This window comes from Dromaius novaehollandiae, chromosome 1 (assembly GCF_036370855.1).
Source record: "Dromaius novaehollandiae isolate bDroNov1 chromosome 1, bDroNov1.hap1, whole genome shotgun sequence".
Lineage (NCBI taxonomy): Eukaryota > Metazoa > Chordata > Aves > Casuariiformes > Dromaiidae > Dromaius > Dromaius novaehollandiae.
The window spans coordinates 34,984,091-35,004,046 of record NC_088098.1 but is presented as its reverse complement, the minus strand read 5'-3'; the positions used below and the strand labels follow the sequence as shown (position 1 = coordinate 35,004,046).

Here is a 19,956-nt window from a genome sequence, read left to right as displayed (position 1 = left end):
AGCACCTCCGTCAAGCGACACAGTGGTGGGGGCAGTGGGTGGATGGGACTCCCCAGGAAATGACCGAGACAATCCATTTGACCCAGGGCCGATCGATCCGGAACAGGAGCCGGACCTCTATCCGCCTCTTAATACGCCTTGCTGTGTCCATCTTACGGCCCCTTCGGAACCACCGCCCTTCAAGAGACGGGGCCTCCTGCGAGTGCGGACTGCCCACAACCCCCACACACTGACCCGGCCTTCTGGGAAGGATCCATCGCCCCAGGGCTGCTTGGCGGGGCGTGACTACACCGGCCGGGCACGCCCACCGCCTGCCTTCTTCCCTTCCTCCTTTCCTTCCTGCCTTCCTTCCCCTCCCGCCCAGCCCTTCCTCTCTCCACCTGGTGCCGCCTCCACCTGGTGCCGCCACCACGACCTGGTGCCGCCACCGCCGAGCAGCAGGAGGAGGAACATGGTGAAAGCGGAGCAGGGCCTCAGCCTGGAACCGCAGCACGAGCTCAAATTCAAAGAGCCTTTCACAGATGGAGTCACCACAAACCTGAAGCTCGGCAGTCCTACAGACAGAAATAAGTGCTTCAAAGTTAAGACCACAGCACCACGTAGATACTGTGTAAGACCTAACAGTGCAATTATCGATGCAGGAACATCAATTCATGTTTCTGTGATTCTACAGCCTTTTGACTATGATCCTAATGAGAAAAGTAAACACAAGTTTATGGTTAAAAAAAAAAAAAAAAGAGAAAGAGGAACAGTCTGTGCTTGCTCCAGCTGATACTTCAGGTATGGAAACAGTATGGAAAGAGGCAAAACCAGAAGAACTCATGCATTCAAAACTTAGGTGTGTGTTTGAGCTACCAGCGGAAAATGATACGCCTTATGACATAGAAATGAAATTGTATCTACAACTGCTACAAAGACAGATTCTTCTGTAATGTCTAAATCAGTAAGTCCCTCTTTGGAGGCACCCAGCTCGAGCTGTAATTACTGCATGCGTGTCATTAAAATTTAATTATTTAATTTGCTTTGATTTGGCTCTGAACTTTTCTGCAGGAACCTAGGGTCAGGCCCTGTTATGGTGGCTGACAAGCCTAGTTTCCATAACAGTGTGGCGACCCAGGTGGGACCCTAGGCGACCACTGTCGGGGCCTCTTGTCTCCAAACGATCATCTGGTGCCATCAGGTGAGTTCACCTGGGATCTTTGGCAACAAGAGGCACCGAAAAGGTGAGTCTTAAATTCCCGCCTAAATTCTAAATGCTGGTCTGGTAACAGTGCACTGTAAGGGGTATGCGGGCTGGCCACCGTAAGGCGTACCAGGGGATGGGTGCGAGTCCCATCCCCAGGGTTTGAGGGGGTTTTACGTTCCAGCTCGGTCTGGCCGGAAAGGGGAGTGCGCAGCCTGGTCAGCGTGGGGCGCACTGCAGGACTGTCGGGCAGACTGTGGGCCTGGTGTCGCTGTGGCTGGTGTGAGCGTGAACAGTACTGTGTGTGCGAGTGTGTATAGCCTGGGAACCGACCGGGGCGCCCGTCGGCTGATCAAGCCGCCTGCTGCAAAGGGACAGCAGTCCTAGCAGTTAAAGACTCGGGTGGTGTGAGTGCGGTTCCCAGAGAGTGAGAGAAAGAGAGTGCGTGATTAAAAAAAAAAAAAAAGAAAAGAAAAGTTGGTCCAACTATGTCAGGAGGATTACCCATTCCCGACAAAGGAGGAAAACCCAGCAGAACCCAGCAAGGAACTTTTGATCAGCAGGCTGAATTGTCCCATGATTTCTTTTTTTCACCAAAATGCAAAAGCGCTACAAAAAACTTATCACAAGAGATCAGGCCCAAAACATTATTCGAAGTTGCCCTGATTGCCAAAATGTATCCCCATTACCACCCTACTTAGGTACCAACCCTCGAGACCTGCAACCCTGCAATGTCTGGCAGACAGACGTTACCCATTATCCCTTATTCGGAAGATTGAAATATGTCCATGTCTCTGTAGATACCTTTTCCCATTACGTTGTCGCTACTGCCCATGTTGGGGAAAAAAGCCATGATGTATGTCGTTACTGGCTTGCCTGTTTCGCCACAGTGGGGGTTCCCACTCAAATTAAAACAGACAGTGGTCCCGCATACACTGCACAACGAACGCGGGCATTTCTCCAGACCTGGAGGGTCACTTATGTGACCGGAATTCCCTATTCCCCAACTGGCCAGGCAATAGTGGAATGTACCCATCGTACTCTAAAAAACGTGCTTGAAAAACAAAAAAGGCGGAATAGCCCCGGTGCCTCCCCACAAGAGCAGCTATGGAAAGCCTTATATGTTCTCAACCTCTTAAACCATTATACGGACCAAAGTGCAGTTAATAAGCATTTCTCATGACCTACGTGGCAAGAACAGCCTCGGGTTCAGTACAAGAACCTGGAAACGGACCAATGGAGTGAACCAGTAGACTTAATAACGTGGGGGAAAGGTTATGCTTGTCTCTCTACAGATAACGGGCCTCGTTGGATGCCTGCATGGCTGCTTCAACCTGCCTGCATGGCTGCTTCAACCTGTTGACACATCCCTCGAAACACCAAATGAGGACTGAGAGCCAGTTAAGATGAGCCCATGTCGGGACATTTTCTGGCAATATCTGCCTGCCTCAGGCAGGGTCAATATCGATTCATAAAGGCTTACCGCGACTACACGACCTTACTAATAAGTTGTAGATAGAATCAGAGTGGAACCTTTTTGAGGGATAGGACTGGACGTTAGGTTTGGGGTCGTGGGTTAAGAAGGCACTGGCGTGTGGATTGGTAATCTTGCTAAGATTTCTAGCCCTTGCTATCTATCTCCCCTGCTTAATAAGCCTTATGCAGAGAATGACTCGAAGCGCTTTGCATCAAGTGCTTGTTGTACAAATACGCACTGCACTGGCAATATTTAGTTTAGAAAATAAAAAAGGGGGAGATGTAGGGGCAGACAGCGAGGGATTGGACAAGATAGAGTTAAGGAGCCAAAAGCCTTGGAAGGAATAAATAGCAGTAGATAAGGTAGTAGCCGCACGGGATGAGGAGGAGTGATGATGGGAACGTGACCTTCGGGAAAGTACTGATCTGGGCTAGAGTTTATATAAAGGGCTTCCTTGCTTGAATAAAGTTGATTCTGATCCAGCGCATTGGAATCCGTGAATCAGACCGCCACAATTATCCAATGCACTCTGTACTAAATGGTCATAGTGTGTACCACCAAAATAGCTGTCAACGTAAGCTATAAGTCTGCGTTAGGAGGTTTTTTGCAGGTGGCTGAGCCTTAGTTATCTCCCTTGCATTTATAGAAACAGTGTATCTGTATAAAATTTACCTGAGTTAGCACAGTGACATTATGCTGGCACCCTACCCAAAGCAATTTGCCTTGGCATTGTATTAAATTTACAGTTCTGATGGTTACTGCAATACCTTGTTTCTTGTAGACATACCCTTACACAAATCATACCGGTTTGTATTCTGCTGTGAATTGTCAGGCTCTGATTTAGTATTGGTTTGGGGTTGTCTGTGTGTAGGCTGGGGACGCTGCACAGAATGGGTTGGTGTCCACTTTGTGTTTTCAGATTTCCTTCAGCAATGTGTTTTTGTTTGTTTATTCTTACTAAAAGTTTAGGTATTTTAGAAGTTAGTGATACCCAGTCAGGAAAAGGACAACGAGGAATAGGGTGTTCATGATCTCTTGACTTCCCTCTTGTTAGAGTCAGAAAAATAAAGCCACCCACAGGACTGAAAACATTTAGTAGATGTGACATCCCAGTATAACAAAGTACTGTCTGTTTCTTAAGAATTGACTTATCTTTATGTGATCTCTTATTAAGCTCTAAGGTACTTACTGAAATGTAAAGCAAAATGTTTCCTCTGCAGAATTTCTGCTGACATTTGGGGAAAAACCATACAAGGCCTGCATTGACCATATTTTCAACTGACTTAATGATTACTTACTTATTGATTAGGTATGCCGTTTTGTAGGAAATGATCAATAACAGCAAGTATTATTTTATTTTTAGATTAAATTTCATTTATGCCCTGTCCTGGCAGCACTGGCCAGATATAGATTGTTCACTAGGTGGAAGACATAGACATTTAACCTGATCGTATGTCACGGTTACTTCCACATGTAGATTTGAGATGCTTTTTTCTTAAAACCAAATTTTCAGAGAAGAGAACAAAAAGAATACACTAAATGTCCATGAGGAAGGCAAATGTTTTTATGAAGGCAAATTTAAATTAAGATATAAACTTGTAGGAATGTAGAAAATAGGTGATAAATTTTTTTATTGGTTGCTCACTCAGCTTTTAAATGTTGTTCTGTGAAAAATTCTCCTGTGTTCCAATTTTTAATTTTCTTTTTTGAAGAAGTGAATGTATTCCACGTTCAGAAATCTCATGAGTTGATTTATTTTCCATGCATTTTATTCATTAAAACATGCTATTTACCTACATCAAAAAGCAGGAAATTACAAAATGTCTGATTATATTTAAAATTCTAGCAGTCGAATGGTGCATTTACCTTTTTCATGATACTATCCTTGGAGAAAAATTAAGTTGACATAATGTTTCTTGGATTTCAGTTACCTGCTATTTGTTCCATTTATTCATCTTCTTGCAGTAAGATTTACCCACTCTTGTAATGGAGCACCTGTTTCTCTCTGAAGTTTTCTTGTCCCCCGTTGGGTATCCCTGTAGTCTTCTAGGTTGCAGGGCAAATCATAACCTTCTTATATCAATTTGACCCTACCGAAAGTCAGGCACAGTATAAGTCAGGCACAAGTCCACAGCAGTGGACCCAGGAGAAGTGTTCAGACCAGGAATTAAGAAAAAAACAACAGCGTAATGTTTTTATCAAAGTTCAGCAGCTGTGTATGCTCTACCTTGCAGGGCGGGAGATCTAAAATAAGCTCTTTGGGACAGAAACTTCCTTTTCCGTTTTGTGTGTGCACGTATGTATATATATACGCATGTGTTTACTCCGTGTAGTGAACTCATCTCCGGTGCTGAGCAGGATTCCCGAGCACCGTATTTGAGGCAGGTGGGTGCCAGCAAGCCATAAGTGATGGGGAGCTGCCGGCAGCCTGGGGGCAAGCTGCTGGGGCCGCAGTCGCCCTGGGGCAGCCTTGGGTGAGGATCCAGCTGCGTGCCACCGGGATGTGGCACCTTCTCCCAGGCACAGGGAAGGCAGAGCCCAGTGTGAGTGCTGTGGTCCCCTGAGTGCTGTGGGAGTGAGAATGGATGGGAGGGAAGAACTTCTCAAATGCATTTCTAAAACTGAAGTGAAAATGGCATGGATTTGGGCTGTGTATAGACTTAGAGCCTTCTTTTCTCTACATAGTTTCAGTTTAGAATGATCAATTTGGTTCATATCCCAAGGTAAGATAGGTAAGAAACTGTTAGGGAGTAAGAAGACAGTGTTTCTTAAGCTCATGTTTTATACTCTGTTTGCCATGAAGCAAAAGACTTGTAAATTCAATTCCTATATTACTCATAAATTATAAGATGTCTGGAAATAACCGTCTGGAAGTAACTTCTTTGCCTTCCTTTCTATGCTAACTATGCTAATGTTATTAGCAATGTGGGAGTACCTGTGGAAGAGAACAGGCCCCAGAGACATCCAATTAATTAAAGAGTTTGCTGCTTCGCATGAGTAATGACTTATGAGTGAGGTGATACATGAAGCAGATCGATTTTTTACCCGCGAAGAGTAACTTGGCTTTGTGTTAACTAGAGGCTACAGACTGACTTTGCATTAGGTGGGGAATAGAGCATGTGGAGATGATTGCTTGTTAGACTGGAATTTGTAGAGATGAAGTCCCAGGATTGTTCTGATATTGGATATTTTGATAACACTCCAGTGGGATTAGTCTGTAACCACAATGTAGAAGCAATGCAGATGAATAAATGTGTAATATATAGCATAAAAGAGCAATAACCGTATATGTCTTAAGAAAGCAAAGATGAAAAATGGAGAGACTGGGCTATCAAATGGGCATTTTTTTAAGAGCCTGTAATATGTAAAACCAGCTTAGATAGTTTTTTTGTTCCTCTTATGATCTTGTACAGAAAAAGCTACAAATTCTTTCAGGGGGATAAGCCTAGTGAAACTGTTCTGTATTCCTAGATGACCTCAGTTAGCCATGAGTGTTTCACATCACCACCCCCTTTTCAGCACTGATACATCGTTTTCCTCCTGCCTACCTAGGAGGAGTGTTTAGAGGTCAGTGTCCTGTTGGCAGACATATACAGAAAATTGTCACAATGAAGGGCCAGAAGGAGCTAGCCTGGTCATTAACTTCCATGCCAGCAATTGCGGGGAGCTGTATGATCATTAGCTAGTTGAAAACAGTGCATGGATCATCTGCTTCGCGTGTCACTTCAGGCAGCAAAATATTTCCCAACGTGTGGTTGCAGTCTCCTAACCTGCATAAAAGATCACAACGTTATTATGCTGTGGGAAAAGATTAGGCATGCTCAGGGCATTGTTGATGTCCTCTACACATGTGCTAGCACAGTATTTGTTAAAGGAAATTCCCAGATGGTGCTCAGAAACAGGTTGTACTACTGAGGCCGGGGGGAGGATTTTCCTCCTAACTTCAGATCTCGCAGTTGATTAAACCCTGAATATGCAAGTGGGACACACCAGCCAAGCACCTGAGAATGTAATGTGCATAATGGGTGCAAGTGTACGATATTTTTGGTTCCAGTAAGTACCATGCCTAACTCGTGTAATCACTATGAGTACTTGCAGGATTGTATAAAACTGAAAGCAACATTTCATTCTGTAGTGTCTCCTACAACTGTACATGTCTGCATCGTCAGATGCAGATAATCACATCTCTTCTTCCTGAACTCTCAAAACAGTGAGATGTGAGCAAGCGTTATCCTGGAAGCTCTGTAGCTTCCAAATGACACTTGAAACGGACCTATTAGCTGGTAGAGTCATAACTGGTGTGCAGTGGGCCAAGTTGGAGAATGCACCAGGTAGCTATGTTACTATCTGCATTTGATTGAATAGATGCACATTTTGAACAGTCTCATAGTCTCTTGCAATTTTTCTTATTAAAAATATATCTTCCGCTTTCAAAATATTCATTTCAAAGCTTGGGAAAACCCATGCTGCCGACCCAGTACACTGCAGAATTTTGTCTTAGTAGAAGCTTGGTAAGCATGGGAGAATTCTTGCCCAAGTACTTAAGTCGTGCTGTGTAATGGTAAAAATGTGAATAACCAAAGTGAGGCCATCATCAGCCAGGGTGGAAGGAAGAGCTTGTTACCTAGAGAAGAGAGGGAATGTTAATGCTGTCTGCAAAAGATTCAGCAGTTAACCCTGTTAGAGTAGTGCCAGGGGTTCTGATTACGGGGTGTTTCACCACAGCCGAAAGCTCTTCTGAATGCCTTCCTCTGCCCACCACCATTACCACTGTATTGCTCAGGTTCGGCAATTCTGGTTCAGTCCAGCTGTTCTTTATCCTGAGGTCAAGATGCATTAGGTCTTCTTCTCAGTCACATGGAAAGAGATTGATAGAGCCTTCCTGCCATTTGTGTGGTGCCTATTTTAGACTCTCTGATGCTTAGTGCCGAACACAGGAATGTACGTAAGGAGCTTGCTTATTCTGGGGGTTCCATGTGGCCACAGTGGGATTGCTAGTTCACTGCAGTGCAGTGCTGTTTTATTTGTATCTGACCAGTTGACCTAAAAGCTGATCCTTCCAGCATGTCATCATATTCTGGGTGAATCTTTAGAACTTCATGTGTTTCCAGAATTTCTGGGTGACTTGGTGGTTTTAGTAGGTCTTCTCTAACTGGAAACACTGGTCCTGAGGTATGATCATCTCATGGCTTTCCAAACAGTTGGTGACTGCGCTGGAGCTATGCATATGTAGGTTGCCATGTCCAGCCATGTGCAATAAGGCTAACTCTTTTAGAGAGCCCCAGGCTTTCTGTTGCAGGTGCTCTGCATTTATTGAGGTCTGTGAGATTAGGTTGTCATTCTCAGAGAATGCTAAATGGACAAATTGCAAGAGAGGCTCAGTAAAATACCATATATGCAGTAGGTCTGGGCTTTCCCAGAAAGCTTGTGAGGGAAATTTTATATACCAGTAGGACTATGAAAACCCTTCACTTATTTTATACCTGATTTGCAGAGATTTCAACAAGCTTGATAGTGGAGATCTATTTGTGTAAGAGATAACTGTTAAAATCTGATACGTTTAATCTCTGTCTGGAATCTTGTTATGTTCAGATGTTCTGATTAAAACTGACATCTACTATTGGCCTCCAATTGAGTTGGAATCTAAAATTCTCTAGCAGCACTATATCACTATGTGTTTTACCCTCCTATTTAGTTAAACAGTTGAGGTCCTTTGTAAAACATAGGCTTCAGAGGGAAAAGGCAGAAAATGAGGAAAGATGGCTTTTTAAAAATGTGAAACAACTACCTTTACTATAAGTGTTGCCAACTTTGTATTTATTGGCCCTAATGTGCTAGTATACTAGCACATTGGTGTATTTTTTAATAACCTCTTACAGAACATATGTCTCAGATTTATCTATAGGCAGAGCCTTGTGGACAGGACTTGTGAATTGTAACATAAAGAATCTCCAGATGTATACGTTATTCCTTATTAACATACACAGTGATTTTCTTGGGAAGCAGATGACATTTAAGTGATAACACAGATGTTGCTTTTCTCCACTGTTAATAATGCCAATAATTTTCTTGCAACAGAGGAATTCAAGGGCTCAACAATAGTCGAATTAATGAAGAAAGAAGGCACCACCCTGGGGCTCACAGTATCGGGCGGAATTGACAAGGATGGGAAACCCAGAGTGTCTAACCTTCGCCAAGGAGGAATCGCTGCTAGGTAACCATGTCTCCAGCCACAAAATGCATTATGATATGTGATCGCTTCAGAAATACATCCTGCATCAGAAAGGTCACTAACAAATTTTTGACTGAAAGCATCTGTAACGGCAGCCCATCAGACCAGAGAAGCTCAGACAGAAACATTTCACCAGCAGCTGGTCCACCTCTCCCTTGAGGCTACTTTGAGAAAAAATAGAAGTACCGATAGTATATTTGCAAATTGTATTAAGAGTAAATAAGTTTCTTCTAAGTGATTTAAATTTTATTTCTGTATTTTTTGTCCTTGAGCTAAAACTTAAGGGAAAGGGAAAATATTGAGCAGAAAAATAAAATTGAAAACCTAACCATAATACTATCATAATTTTATTTTAAAAAATCCATTAACTGTTTTTAAGATTAAACAAAGTCTAAAATCATAGCTACCTTGCTCACTATAACAGTGGAAACTGAAAAGCTGTTACTCATGAGAGAAACAGATCAAGAGATGAAGGTTAAACCAAATCATTGAAGTAACTGAGCGAAACATATGATTTGGGACTGTGGCTTAGCTTCTGTTGTTGTGAGGTTAGCTGTGAAGGCAACCGTGGTCTAGGAAATAGTTCTGGCAACATCCCAAAAAGAGAGAGAGAGAGAAAGGTGGGGACATGAAGATGTTTTCCCAGCTCCTATGCCCAAACTGGTCAAATCATCCAAAACCGTATATGTTATAGCTGTTTTTGTACATCAGAAATCAGTAATGCAATAATGTTCTTTTAATATATTTAATAAATTAGGTTAGGTTAAGATCTTAAAGTGACACTTCTTGAAAGATCGACTTGTTTTGATTTGGATGATTGGAAAAATTATTTCTTGTCATCATTAACATGTAAAGGATTCTATTACTTTAGTCCAGTAGATTTGTGTTTAACAAAAGAAAAGGAGTATGTGCCTTTTCCTAGGAGTGACCAGCTGGATGTAGGTGACTACATCAAGTCTGTGAATGGAATCAACCTGACCAAATTTCGCCACGATGAGATCATCAGCCTGCTCAAGAACGTTGGCGAGAGGGTTGTTTTAGAAGTGGAATATGAGCTCCCTCCAGTCTGTAAGTAATAGCGGAACAAACTGAAATCTATGCAGAATAGCAGATGTATGTTACCAAGAGGGGAATGGGAGTCGTTGGTGGTCTGTGTTTTTGCTAATGGTTGTTTTCGTATATTCTTTGTTATTCCTTTTCCTCTGGCTTATTGCTGAGTGTGGAAGTGGTAAGAAGGAACTGGCAGTACAGGGCGATAATCTCAGAGAAGCATAAATCCAGCCAATGAAAGAGCTGAGTTTTGCCAGCTTTCACTATTTTTTCATAATTTTGAATACTAGGAGTTAGATTAGATAAATTCCAAGGCAGCAGAATCCTCCTTATTATAAGAGGATTTTCTGAGATGTTAACAATGCCCGTGAGTTCTACCTCTACCTTTGCCTTCCTCCTCTCCTCTTGCAGCACCCTTCCACTCTCCCAGATAAATAACATCCTTTGTTATTTTTCCAGTCTTTTCTGGCATCAGTTTTCAGCCACATCTCATTTCTAGAGTAGAAGATGCAGAGATGGTTTCTGGCTTTTGTAGAACTGGAAGAATTGTGCAGCTGAAAGAAGGGCCTCTCACTGAGCAGGCTTGTCTTCAAGATACAAGTTTATGCTGACACCGAAGTCACATGATACTACTAAATGTTTTCCTCATCTCTTTGTTTTGCCCATTCACCCCTCCCCTTTCTTTTTATGTTCAAGTGTCTGTCAGTGTGTGCCTGTAGGAGAAAATCAGTGAGAATTTAGCAGTCAGGTGTGAAGTGGAAGCTAGAGTAACAGTGAGTTGGAAAGCTGGAGCCAAAAGGAAAAGGAAAGGTGGCTCCTGGCTGCTGGTGCTGCACCAGCCACCTTTTCAAAGAGTATATGCTCCTTATGCTGCTCACTGGAGGGGAGAAGATGTGGTACCCAGTGGTATTTTCCAGAAAAACCTGCAGAGCCAGCTAGGAAGCCCTCGTCTCCTTAAATAAAGTCTTTCATCACAATAGCAGCCAAATGATCCATCCGCCTCTTCATATATCCCAGCACTTTGATGGTGCTCAGGAGAACAGGATGAACTCCCCACTGTTTTCTAGCAGCTGGAGAGTTAGTCTAATTACATATGTTGTTGCTTTTATGACCTTCTGACAACTGCCTTAATATGTTTTGAATGTTCTTTGCTGATTAATGTTTGGTTGTGATAGGGGAACTTCATGTTCACAACCACAACATTTCAGTTAATAAAGTCAGTTGGGTTCAGAATTATTTTCATACAGATGTAGTTATTTTACTAAAATTATTTGTTTTGCACTTAATCAAGTGTGCTTTCTTCTGTTTCACCACTGTTGGCATATGTGCTGCTCTTGTCAACTGAAATAGGTTTTTGACAGACTAGATTACTCTAAGTCATAATCTTTTATTTAGCTCCTTGGAATTTCTGACCCTTTTGTGCAAGCATAGCTAATAAAGTTGTAGATTAGTAACAGTCTAGATGTTCCCAGCCTAATGAAATTCTACTGTTGGTCTCACAGTTGCCCCCTCAGTGAGAGGACAATTGTAGTTTCAGAGTGGGGAAATGGCAGTAAATTTAGTAATGATGGATTAAGTCTGGCTGAGAGCTAGTAATCTCACTCCCTGTAGTATTTCCTTCTCTATCTGACAGTGTTCACAGAAGGGGGAGCATCTAGCTTCTGTTTCAATGTGAGCCACTTCAGCATTTGAAACTAAAACATGAGCCATGTCTCCACTGCGCGTGCCTCTTCAGGTTGTTCATGGTGAAGGACTTCTATCACCTCCCAGGCAGTAGTACAGCTGAGTGAATATTTGTTGCCCAAGTGGATGACATGCTGCAGGACCACAAGCTTCCCCTGTCCCAAGTGGGCTATTACAAGCCACATCAAATGGATTAGCAAGCCACGTGTTCATTTTGGGCTTGGTCACTTCCACTTTGTAGGAATGAAGGCAAGAGCTGAGCTCTCCTCCCTATAGTTTGATCCTGTCTTGTCCATAAAGAGTTTCTGGCCCCAAAGGAACCACAGTCCTGATCTTTTGGCTCTAGCAGAATCATTGCCAGTCCAATACAAAGCAATGCTTTGGAGGGTCATCTATAGCCCTTTTTCCTAAGGACAAAGGATTTTTATGATTTCGCTGCTTGTTTGCCTGGTTGCCTACAGTAACTTTTGAAACCTTAGGCCATTGTCAGCTAGGTTTAAGAGGGGACTAAAAGGCTCCAAAATAATTACATTCCTGCACATCTCATGGAAAGTAACACCTGAGTAGAAAAGAGAGTCCCAAACCGGACCCTGCGCAGAGGGAGAAGGCAGCCCCAACTGAGCCAGGACCTGTTGTGTTTGGGGCCAGGCACAGGGCAGTCAGCTCGCGCCTCCCCAGCTGTGTAACGCATGTTGTCCTTTGCCCAGGAGGGTATCGCAACAGGGACTGGGAAAGCTGTGGTTATTGCAGGCAGGAGCTTTAAAGGACATAAGTCTGTATTAGTTCTGCTGCTCACATAACGTATGTTTTATACCGTTTTTTATGTGCTCTGCTGTTTTCGGTGTCTTACTGGAAGCTTAGAAGTGTGTGTGTTTGTGTGTGTGGTTTTGCCCAGTGTCCTTTCCCCTTTGGAAAAGTGAGCTATTACACTCTGCCAAAGATTTTCTGTAAAAGCTGACAGTAAACTAACTGCTGGTTTCTTAACAGCAGTATTTTCAGATACGGTAAGATGGTTTATCACACCCAAATGTGTTGGCTTGTGCATTAGGCTTCTCACCTCCTAACCCAGCTATGCACCACTCCTGTAGTGCTTACAGACAAAGACTTACTCCACTAGAAGCCAAAGATTTTTTAAGCTAATTTACCATTGATGAGAAAGTGTATTGTGTTTTAAAAAAGGAAAAAAAATAGCAGATCTTTATGATACAAAATACTGTTATTCATCTTAGTCTAGCAATCTGAAATTACACAGATACTAAAAATACACAGATACTAAAAATCTTGACTGTCTTGACTTTAAGCAATACAAATAAATGTTTTCATGGCTGAACAGCCAACTCCATATCTTTGAGAATTTAATTTGTCATTTTTCTCTCTTATAGTGTATTTCTACCTTGCATACTTTCTAGCACTTTTCTGAAACTATATGAAAAATAAAATTAGCAAAAATTTAAACAGTAAGGCTCCAATCTCTCAGTTGTTATAGGACTCTGTAGCTCTTTTTTGGAAACATTGGCAATCTGCTATTTACATCTGCAAAGTATCTGACACAAAATTCTCTCAAAAAGAACATGAGCTGTAGTTAATTACAAGTCTTTAATATGGCTGTTCTGTAGTGGAGTCTTTCCAATTATTTGACCAGAAATACAATAGTATTATTGTATTGTGCTATATATTAATAGCTTAGTTTAGAAATGGTACAAATCTATGCATATAATTAGAAAAATAACAATAATTAGAGTATAATTCTTTTTTTTTTTTTAATCTTTTAGCCATACAAGGATCAGGTGTCATTTTTAGAACTGTGGAAGTTACTTTACATAAAGAGGGGAACACTTTTGGATTTGTAATAAGAGGTGAGTTATCATTAAATGTGAAGGGTCTGTATTTCTAAATCAGCAACTGAAGTGATAAGTTTTTATAGTACTAAGAAATCATATTTCAAGATTTATGGCTTGCAGTTTGTAAAAAAACTATGTGATTTATGTATTCTGTGCATTAATGTACTGCTTTTATGAATTGCGCTAGTTTTTGTTTATGGAACACCAATAATTAATCCACTATGTGAAAAACATAACAAACAATTTCATTTAACACTAGATTCTGCTACCACTGAAGTCAACAGGAAGCTGTTATATTCAGTAGGGTTGTAGCTTTTAAAAAAGATATTCACATATAGCATTTGGATAAATTAAATATTGAAATTTGATTTATAGTTTAATAATACCGACAGTCTGAATTGCAGAACAAAAGTATTAGCACTGATTTAGAGAACAGAAGAAAACATGTAGCTGTTAAATAATATACCCAGGCAATGAATTATGGGAGGTATATTACGTTCTTCATGGAAAACTGTATTGTTTTATTTAATATATAAATTCTCTAGTGGCCTCTCATTATTCTGAGTATAGACAAAATACAGTTGCTTTTTTAGTTGCTGTGCAACAAACATTGCTGGATAGTTTTCACGTTGAGATCAGATTTGGAGAGAAGATGTTCTAAGAAGGGAATACATCTTTTATAAGTATTACTCTGTAGAAACATTATGTTAGGAATCATCTGTAGCACATAGTAGGTCAAATTATGTCAAATATAAATCAGTGGGAGTTAATTTTAGTGTCTTGATGCTTTTTTGGTCTTTTTAGCCCATCTGTAGGTGTACATACTTCAAGCTTTAGACTTGCCTCTTAGAAATATGCTTTCATAAAAAGCATAAAATGAAGGTGTGCTTTCTTTCACTTTTCCTTTTCTAGGTGGAGCACATGATGACAGAAATAAATCTCGTCCTGTTGTAATAACATGTGTTAGACCTGGAGGGCCTGCTGACAGGTACAATTCATCTTTCTCTGTAATGCAAGTGAAAGAGAAATGGAGAAAGGTGAATTATTTGGGATAGTAGTTAAGATTTGGAGTGAAGTAGATATATTTAAACCTATTTGTTTGAAATGCATGATTTATGCATTTAATTGTACTAATAATAACTGTGATAGGCAACCATAGACGCTCAGCACATCATGATGTGGGATGAGTTTTAATTAAACAGACTAAGTTACATGCTTCAAGACTGCCCATTAAGCACTTCAAAAAATTAACCCTAAATAATTAAAAACAGAACAGTCTATATAATATGTCAGAGCACAATTTTTGTGGCCTTCGGGCGGGCAATGTAGCTTTTACTTACACTGTTTATACTCTAAATCTTTGTCTCTTGCACTGCAGAAAAATTGCCTCGTGTTTGGGTGGTGGTGTTGTGTTGTTATTTTAAGACATTTGTTTCTATCTCCTTGTGAGTTCACACATAACTTCCCACAACAACTTCTGAGTACGGATTTATGATTGGGCCAATGAACATACTTCTACATATTATCCTCTTGTATCTATATAAATAAAGAATGTTCAATTTATTTATATATGTAAATTATATTTTCAAAATGGCATTTGTGTCCTTAAATCATTAAAGAAACCTAAAGGGCAATTTCTGTAAAGTAGTCTGATTTTCTCTAGTTTATGGCATTTTTGTCTTTGGCAGCCTTAATTGAAAAGCAAATGTTCCAGACAGCTTTTGTCTTTTGTCCCTGCCCTTCTCCCCCTTCCTCCTTCCCTCCTTGATTTTCTTGCTGACATTTGAGCTGGCAATGTTAGTACTTTGTTTTCTATTCTAACTCTGATTGTGTTATGAGATACACCTAGGAGACAATGTGCATTTATAGCCAAATTGCTTTCAGATAGAAAGAAAGGAAAAAGGGAACTATCCAAGTAAAGGATATTTTGAAGAAAACCAAGAAGTGGTCATTCATAGTTAGCAATCTGTTTCTTCACCCATCTGTATTTGTTTTTAAGAAAATATCTGTCTGTGACGAGGTGTGTATGTATATGTGAAAGCGGAGGTGTAGGTGTCTGATAGGGTAGAAGCAAAGCATATGTTGTAGCAGAAGCTATACCTAGTTGTGATTTAACATGACTTGATTATTTAGCTATGTTAAGCTGTTTTCCAATCACTGACTTTCCAATCAAGGCAATTTCCTTTCCACTGTGCCCTCTGAACATTCCCAGTGTCATAGTAAATGTTAAGTTGAGAGGGATGGGCTGTGGGAAGGGTGTGAGAGAATCACTTGACATAAATGGTATTATCTCCAAGTCACTTTATCTTACATTAATAAAGATCATTCCTTTAATCTCCCTTCAGAGAGGGCACAATCAAACCCGGAGACAGGTTGCTGAGTGTTGATGGGATCCGACTCCTTGGAACAACACATGCAGAAGCTATGAGTATTCTCAAACAATGCGGACAGGAGGCAACTCTGCTGGTTGAATATGATGTCTCAGTAATGGGTATGTTGAAAAGTGGAGCTTTAGTTCTGGGAACCACCTGTGAGGTTTTGCTGCCCATTTCTGATAAATTCTTTTAGAACTGATCATGACCTGTTATGCTCCTAGTAGTACCAATCTTCCCATCCTCACTGTATCATTAATCTTCTCAGGTTCATAAAGAGGTGAGCAGTATTTTACTCTAATTTAGCATTCTGACATTTCATGGTTTGTAGCGTGAAACAATACTGTGGATTCTACCAAAGTAACTTTTCCAGTCACTAGTTTGCAATAAAGGTTAATGAAGTGTAAGCATTTCTGTGTCACATGAAAGAGGTTTACTTGCTATAAGAGGAATCCTTGTGCCTTACGCCAATGCTGCTAGATGGCCAAGCCATAATAAAATATCACAAAACTGCCACATGGAAAAGAGTGGGGAGGATAAAAGGTGTTAAGAAATTTAGAGGTGACGAACCATGGCTTTAAAAATGAGCTTAGAGTTTATATAAACTTCAGTTGAACTCACTGAAGGTATTGGAAGATTTTTGGAAAGTCAAGCAGAGTGGATCACAACAGAGTCTCCATTTGCTTTTGGAAGGTGTCTTTCCATTTTTGCAGGATAGTGAAAATTCATGGCAGCAAGAAATAGGAATGTTCACCAGTCAGACTAATGCATTTCTTCTCTGTTTGGAGCTCTTTCTCTTCTTATCCTCCCCAGTTCCACAGTCAGATTTCTAGCCCAGCAAGAAAGCAGCCTCTTAGGAATTTGTAAAATAGCACTATCAAACTTCAAAGCCTTGGAAAAGATTAACATTTAGAAGAATAATGTCGGAAACTTGTTTATTCTGTAAGAGTCCTCTTTGTTCTTCTCTAGGAGATAGATAGATTTTTTCTATTATAACATGCATCTTTGTTTACGTATACTATCAAGCGTAAGTGATGGGTTTGCATGGTTTCTGGCAGGCCTGATGGACGTTCATGTAAGGTCCATGTCCAGAAATGTGATAACAGCTCAGCATCTGGGCAGGAGCCTCCCATGTAGAAAATAGAAATGAAGGTGGTCTTGTGACTTGAAGAGGACTAGAATTTAGGTGTTTTTTATTATTCTTTTCTTCTCGATGATGTTGGATGGCCAAATCCTATCTAACATCAAACTCTAAACCAGATTCTTTATATTCCACTTTCTCTAAGAGAAGTTGGGAATGTGCTTGCCCAGATCTCGTTGGAAAGAACCCCCAGCTTTAGATAGCTGAAGTTTCCAGCTGGGCTGTCATCTCAGAGAAAACCCCCATCCCCATTCTCCTGTGTACCCAAGGGAGAGAGTCACCCTTCATTCCAATGAGAATCTTTTCGAAAGGACAAAATGAGAAGCTCTGTGGTGCTCTGAATTGTAGGTTGCTCAAGGCAGGAACTATTTTTTCCAAGGTGTCTGGAGCGAGCTTAATGCAGGAGGACCCAGATCTTACCTGGAGTCTGTAGGCTTACAACAGTGTAGGCAGTACCTTCCAGTTGGACTCCTGATGTCATCCTCTCTGTGAAGAAACTGCTGTCTCCCTTTTGCTTTCAGTATCAGGTCTGGATTTATTTTTCTTGCCTTCCTGGCACTGAACCCATTATCCTGTGGAAGCATCAGACTAAGGAGGTGGAAGAACCTAAGACTCGTGTAGCCAGAAGGAAAGAAGGGAAAAGGAATCTAACACTGGGAAATGTGTGGGATAGTGATCCGGCAGTGTCAGCAAGAAGAACAAGAAGGAGGGATCTTCTTGGTGCATTCTCTCTCTAATACATTATGATTTTGTTAGATTTTATCTAGTCCCTAGTAGTTTTCAGCTTTTTCTGGTTTGCACACCCTGCAAAGTTTTCTGGTGATGGTGTGAAAAATTTTAAGGGGAGAGTTGCTTTACTTTTTGCAATTCTGTTATGAGTAGACCATGGCTCAAAGGTTGAAAATCACTCATCCAAATCTATTGGTTCCTGGGCCAGGAAAATGGTGCTGATTTGGATCTTTGTTTACTTCTGCTCAAGAGCAGTGAAGTCAAAGCTGTGAGTAATATAGAAGGGAATGTATGAGCCATGAACCGAAATTTAAGAATTAAAAAACTCTTACCCCGTTACTCACAAGACAAGCTATTTTTAATGCCACCGCAGAGTTGATGAAAATAGGCTGAAACAATAGGAACTGGTATGGGATAAGTTGGTTTATCGGTACTGATGCCTGAAACTATTTTAGTCGTTTAGCCTTTTGAGAGTAAGGCAACAATCTGGAAATTAAAAGTTTGGTCCTTTTTAAAGGGTCCTACTGGTACAAACTCTCAGTAGAATATCTTACTCCTGGAGATATAATTGTACTATTACTTGCTTTAATATCTTCCCTTCTCCTAGCAGATGGTTATAGCCTATAAAGTAGCATTTCACAGGACCAGAACTGGAAAGAATCATAAAATATATTCTGATAGCATGAAATTGGAAATTAATTTGAAAAGATTATACTAAATGAAGAAAATAATCCTGAACTATTTTTTCAGCTAAAATTTCCACAGTCCTGCAGTGTATAACTGACTATTTATACCCTTGTAAGCCTAAGCCATTTCCAAAGTGCTATATTTCTCCAAGTTGTATTCCTTCACCTGTAATTTCAAGAGGTCACTTGGGAAACTTGCACATTTTATTGGGTCTGGAACACAGACAAACTCGGGTAAAAAAGCATTAACAGGTTCTGTGCAGGGTACTTAAGTGTGTATGTAATGTAGGATGTGGGACTAGTCTCATTAAACTCTCTGGGGTTACACTTGCACTTGCTTAAATACATACTGAAGTATCAGCTCAGTATGGGTGCTAGGAAATAAACTTGCCAATTCAGCTTCTTGGAAGAGAGATTGTTAGCTTGTTCTTCTTTTTCTGCTGGAACTGTTTCTGGTTAGGTGTATACAGTGTACTGCTCTATAGTTTCAAAGAGACTTTGAAATAATAAGAGTTTGGAAATATCAAGATAATTGCTGAAGAAGATAGAAAAAACAGAATTTCTGAGAAAATCTTTTATAACCAGTTAAGAGTTATATTTTAAGTTGTGGAGGTAGCAGTCTTCCTATATGTTTTTCTCTTTCCCGAAACACCCCTTCAGTCATGAAGCAATATATAGTTATAATTATTCTAATATATAGAATATAGAATGTATTAGAAAATAGTTTGATGGTTGCTTATACTCCTCAGTGATTTTAGAGGAGACTACCTTTATTTTTTAGTTTTGTGAGGCACTAATAATGCTGCAGAGGAGATGGATGTGATCACTTGCCCTAAACGCAGCTGTGTGGAACTAACAAAAACTTGGTGGGCTTTATCACTTTTCTTTGTTAACCTTACACCTGCCAGGGTCCAAGCACTATAGTACCATGGATTGCCTATTTCCAGCCAGCAGCAGGAGAGAGCTGCATTTTGCAGCCCTTTCCGGGGCATGGGAATACACCGCACATTGTGGAGGGGAAGGAATAGAGGCAGGATGGTAGTTGGCAGTCAGTTGATGCCACTACCAGAGTAATTTTGCAGCCTGGGTTTTTCCTGTGGCAGCCAACCAGCAAATATTAATTTACAAGTTATAAATTTTGTTTGGGAAGAAGTTTTCACTGTTTGGAGCAGGTGGTGGGGTAGGTGAAGTATCCTGATGAGCTGCTCACAGCCTGAAGGCTATAGATTTGGCATCCTCACCTTGCATGGCCTTGTGGACTGGGAGATTGATAGCACTTTCCCATCAGTGCTGACTTTAAAGTCTCTGTGGGAAAATGAAAAAATATGAGGCAAGTCAGTTGACTTTTGAGATAACAGACACAGGACATTTTCCCAAAGATGTGTACAATGAATCTTCTTTCTCTAAAATCTGTAAATCTGTTACAAGAAGACTTGTTTTCAGGTAGAAAGACTACTTCTAAACAGAAAATTAGCATGTTAGACTGAAGTCGCTGCTAGCGTTGTTCAGGCTTAGACATCTTACGCTGTAGTTAGCCAAATAAATTTCATAGCGCCTTATTT

At 40.7% G+C, this 19,956-nt stretch overlaps 1 protein-coding gene across 14 annotated transcripts in view; it reads left to right on the top strand.

The window, feature by feature from the left end:
• GRIP1 (glutamate receptor interacting protein 1) overlaps positions 1-19,956 on the top strand; it is a 342,714-nt gene that overhangs the window by 247,891 nt on the left and 74,867 nt on the right. For all 14 annotated transcript variants that reach the window (XM_064508773.1, XM_064508755.1, XM_064508763.1 and 11 more), the window contains 5 exons: positions 8,739-8,874; positions 9,815-9,960; positions 13,398-13,481; positions 14,379-14,454; positions 15,812-15,957. In XM_064508773.1, the coding sequence (XP_064364843.1) occupies positions 8,739-8,874; positions 9,815-9,960; positions 13,398-13,481; positions 14,379-14,454; positions 15,812-15,957 (588 nt within the window). The remainder of the gene's footprint in view (positions 1-8,738; positions 8,875-9,814; positions 9,961-13,397; positions 13,482-14,378; positions 14,455-15,811; positions 15,958-19,956) is intronic.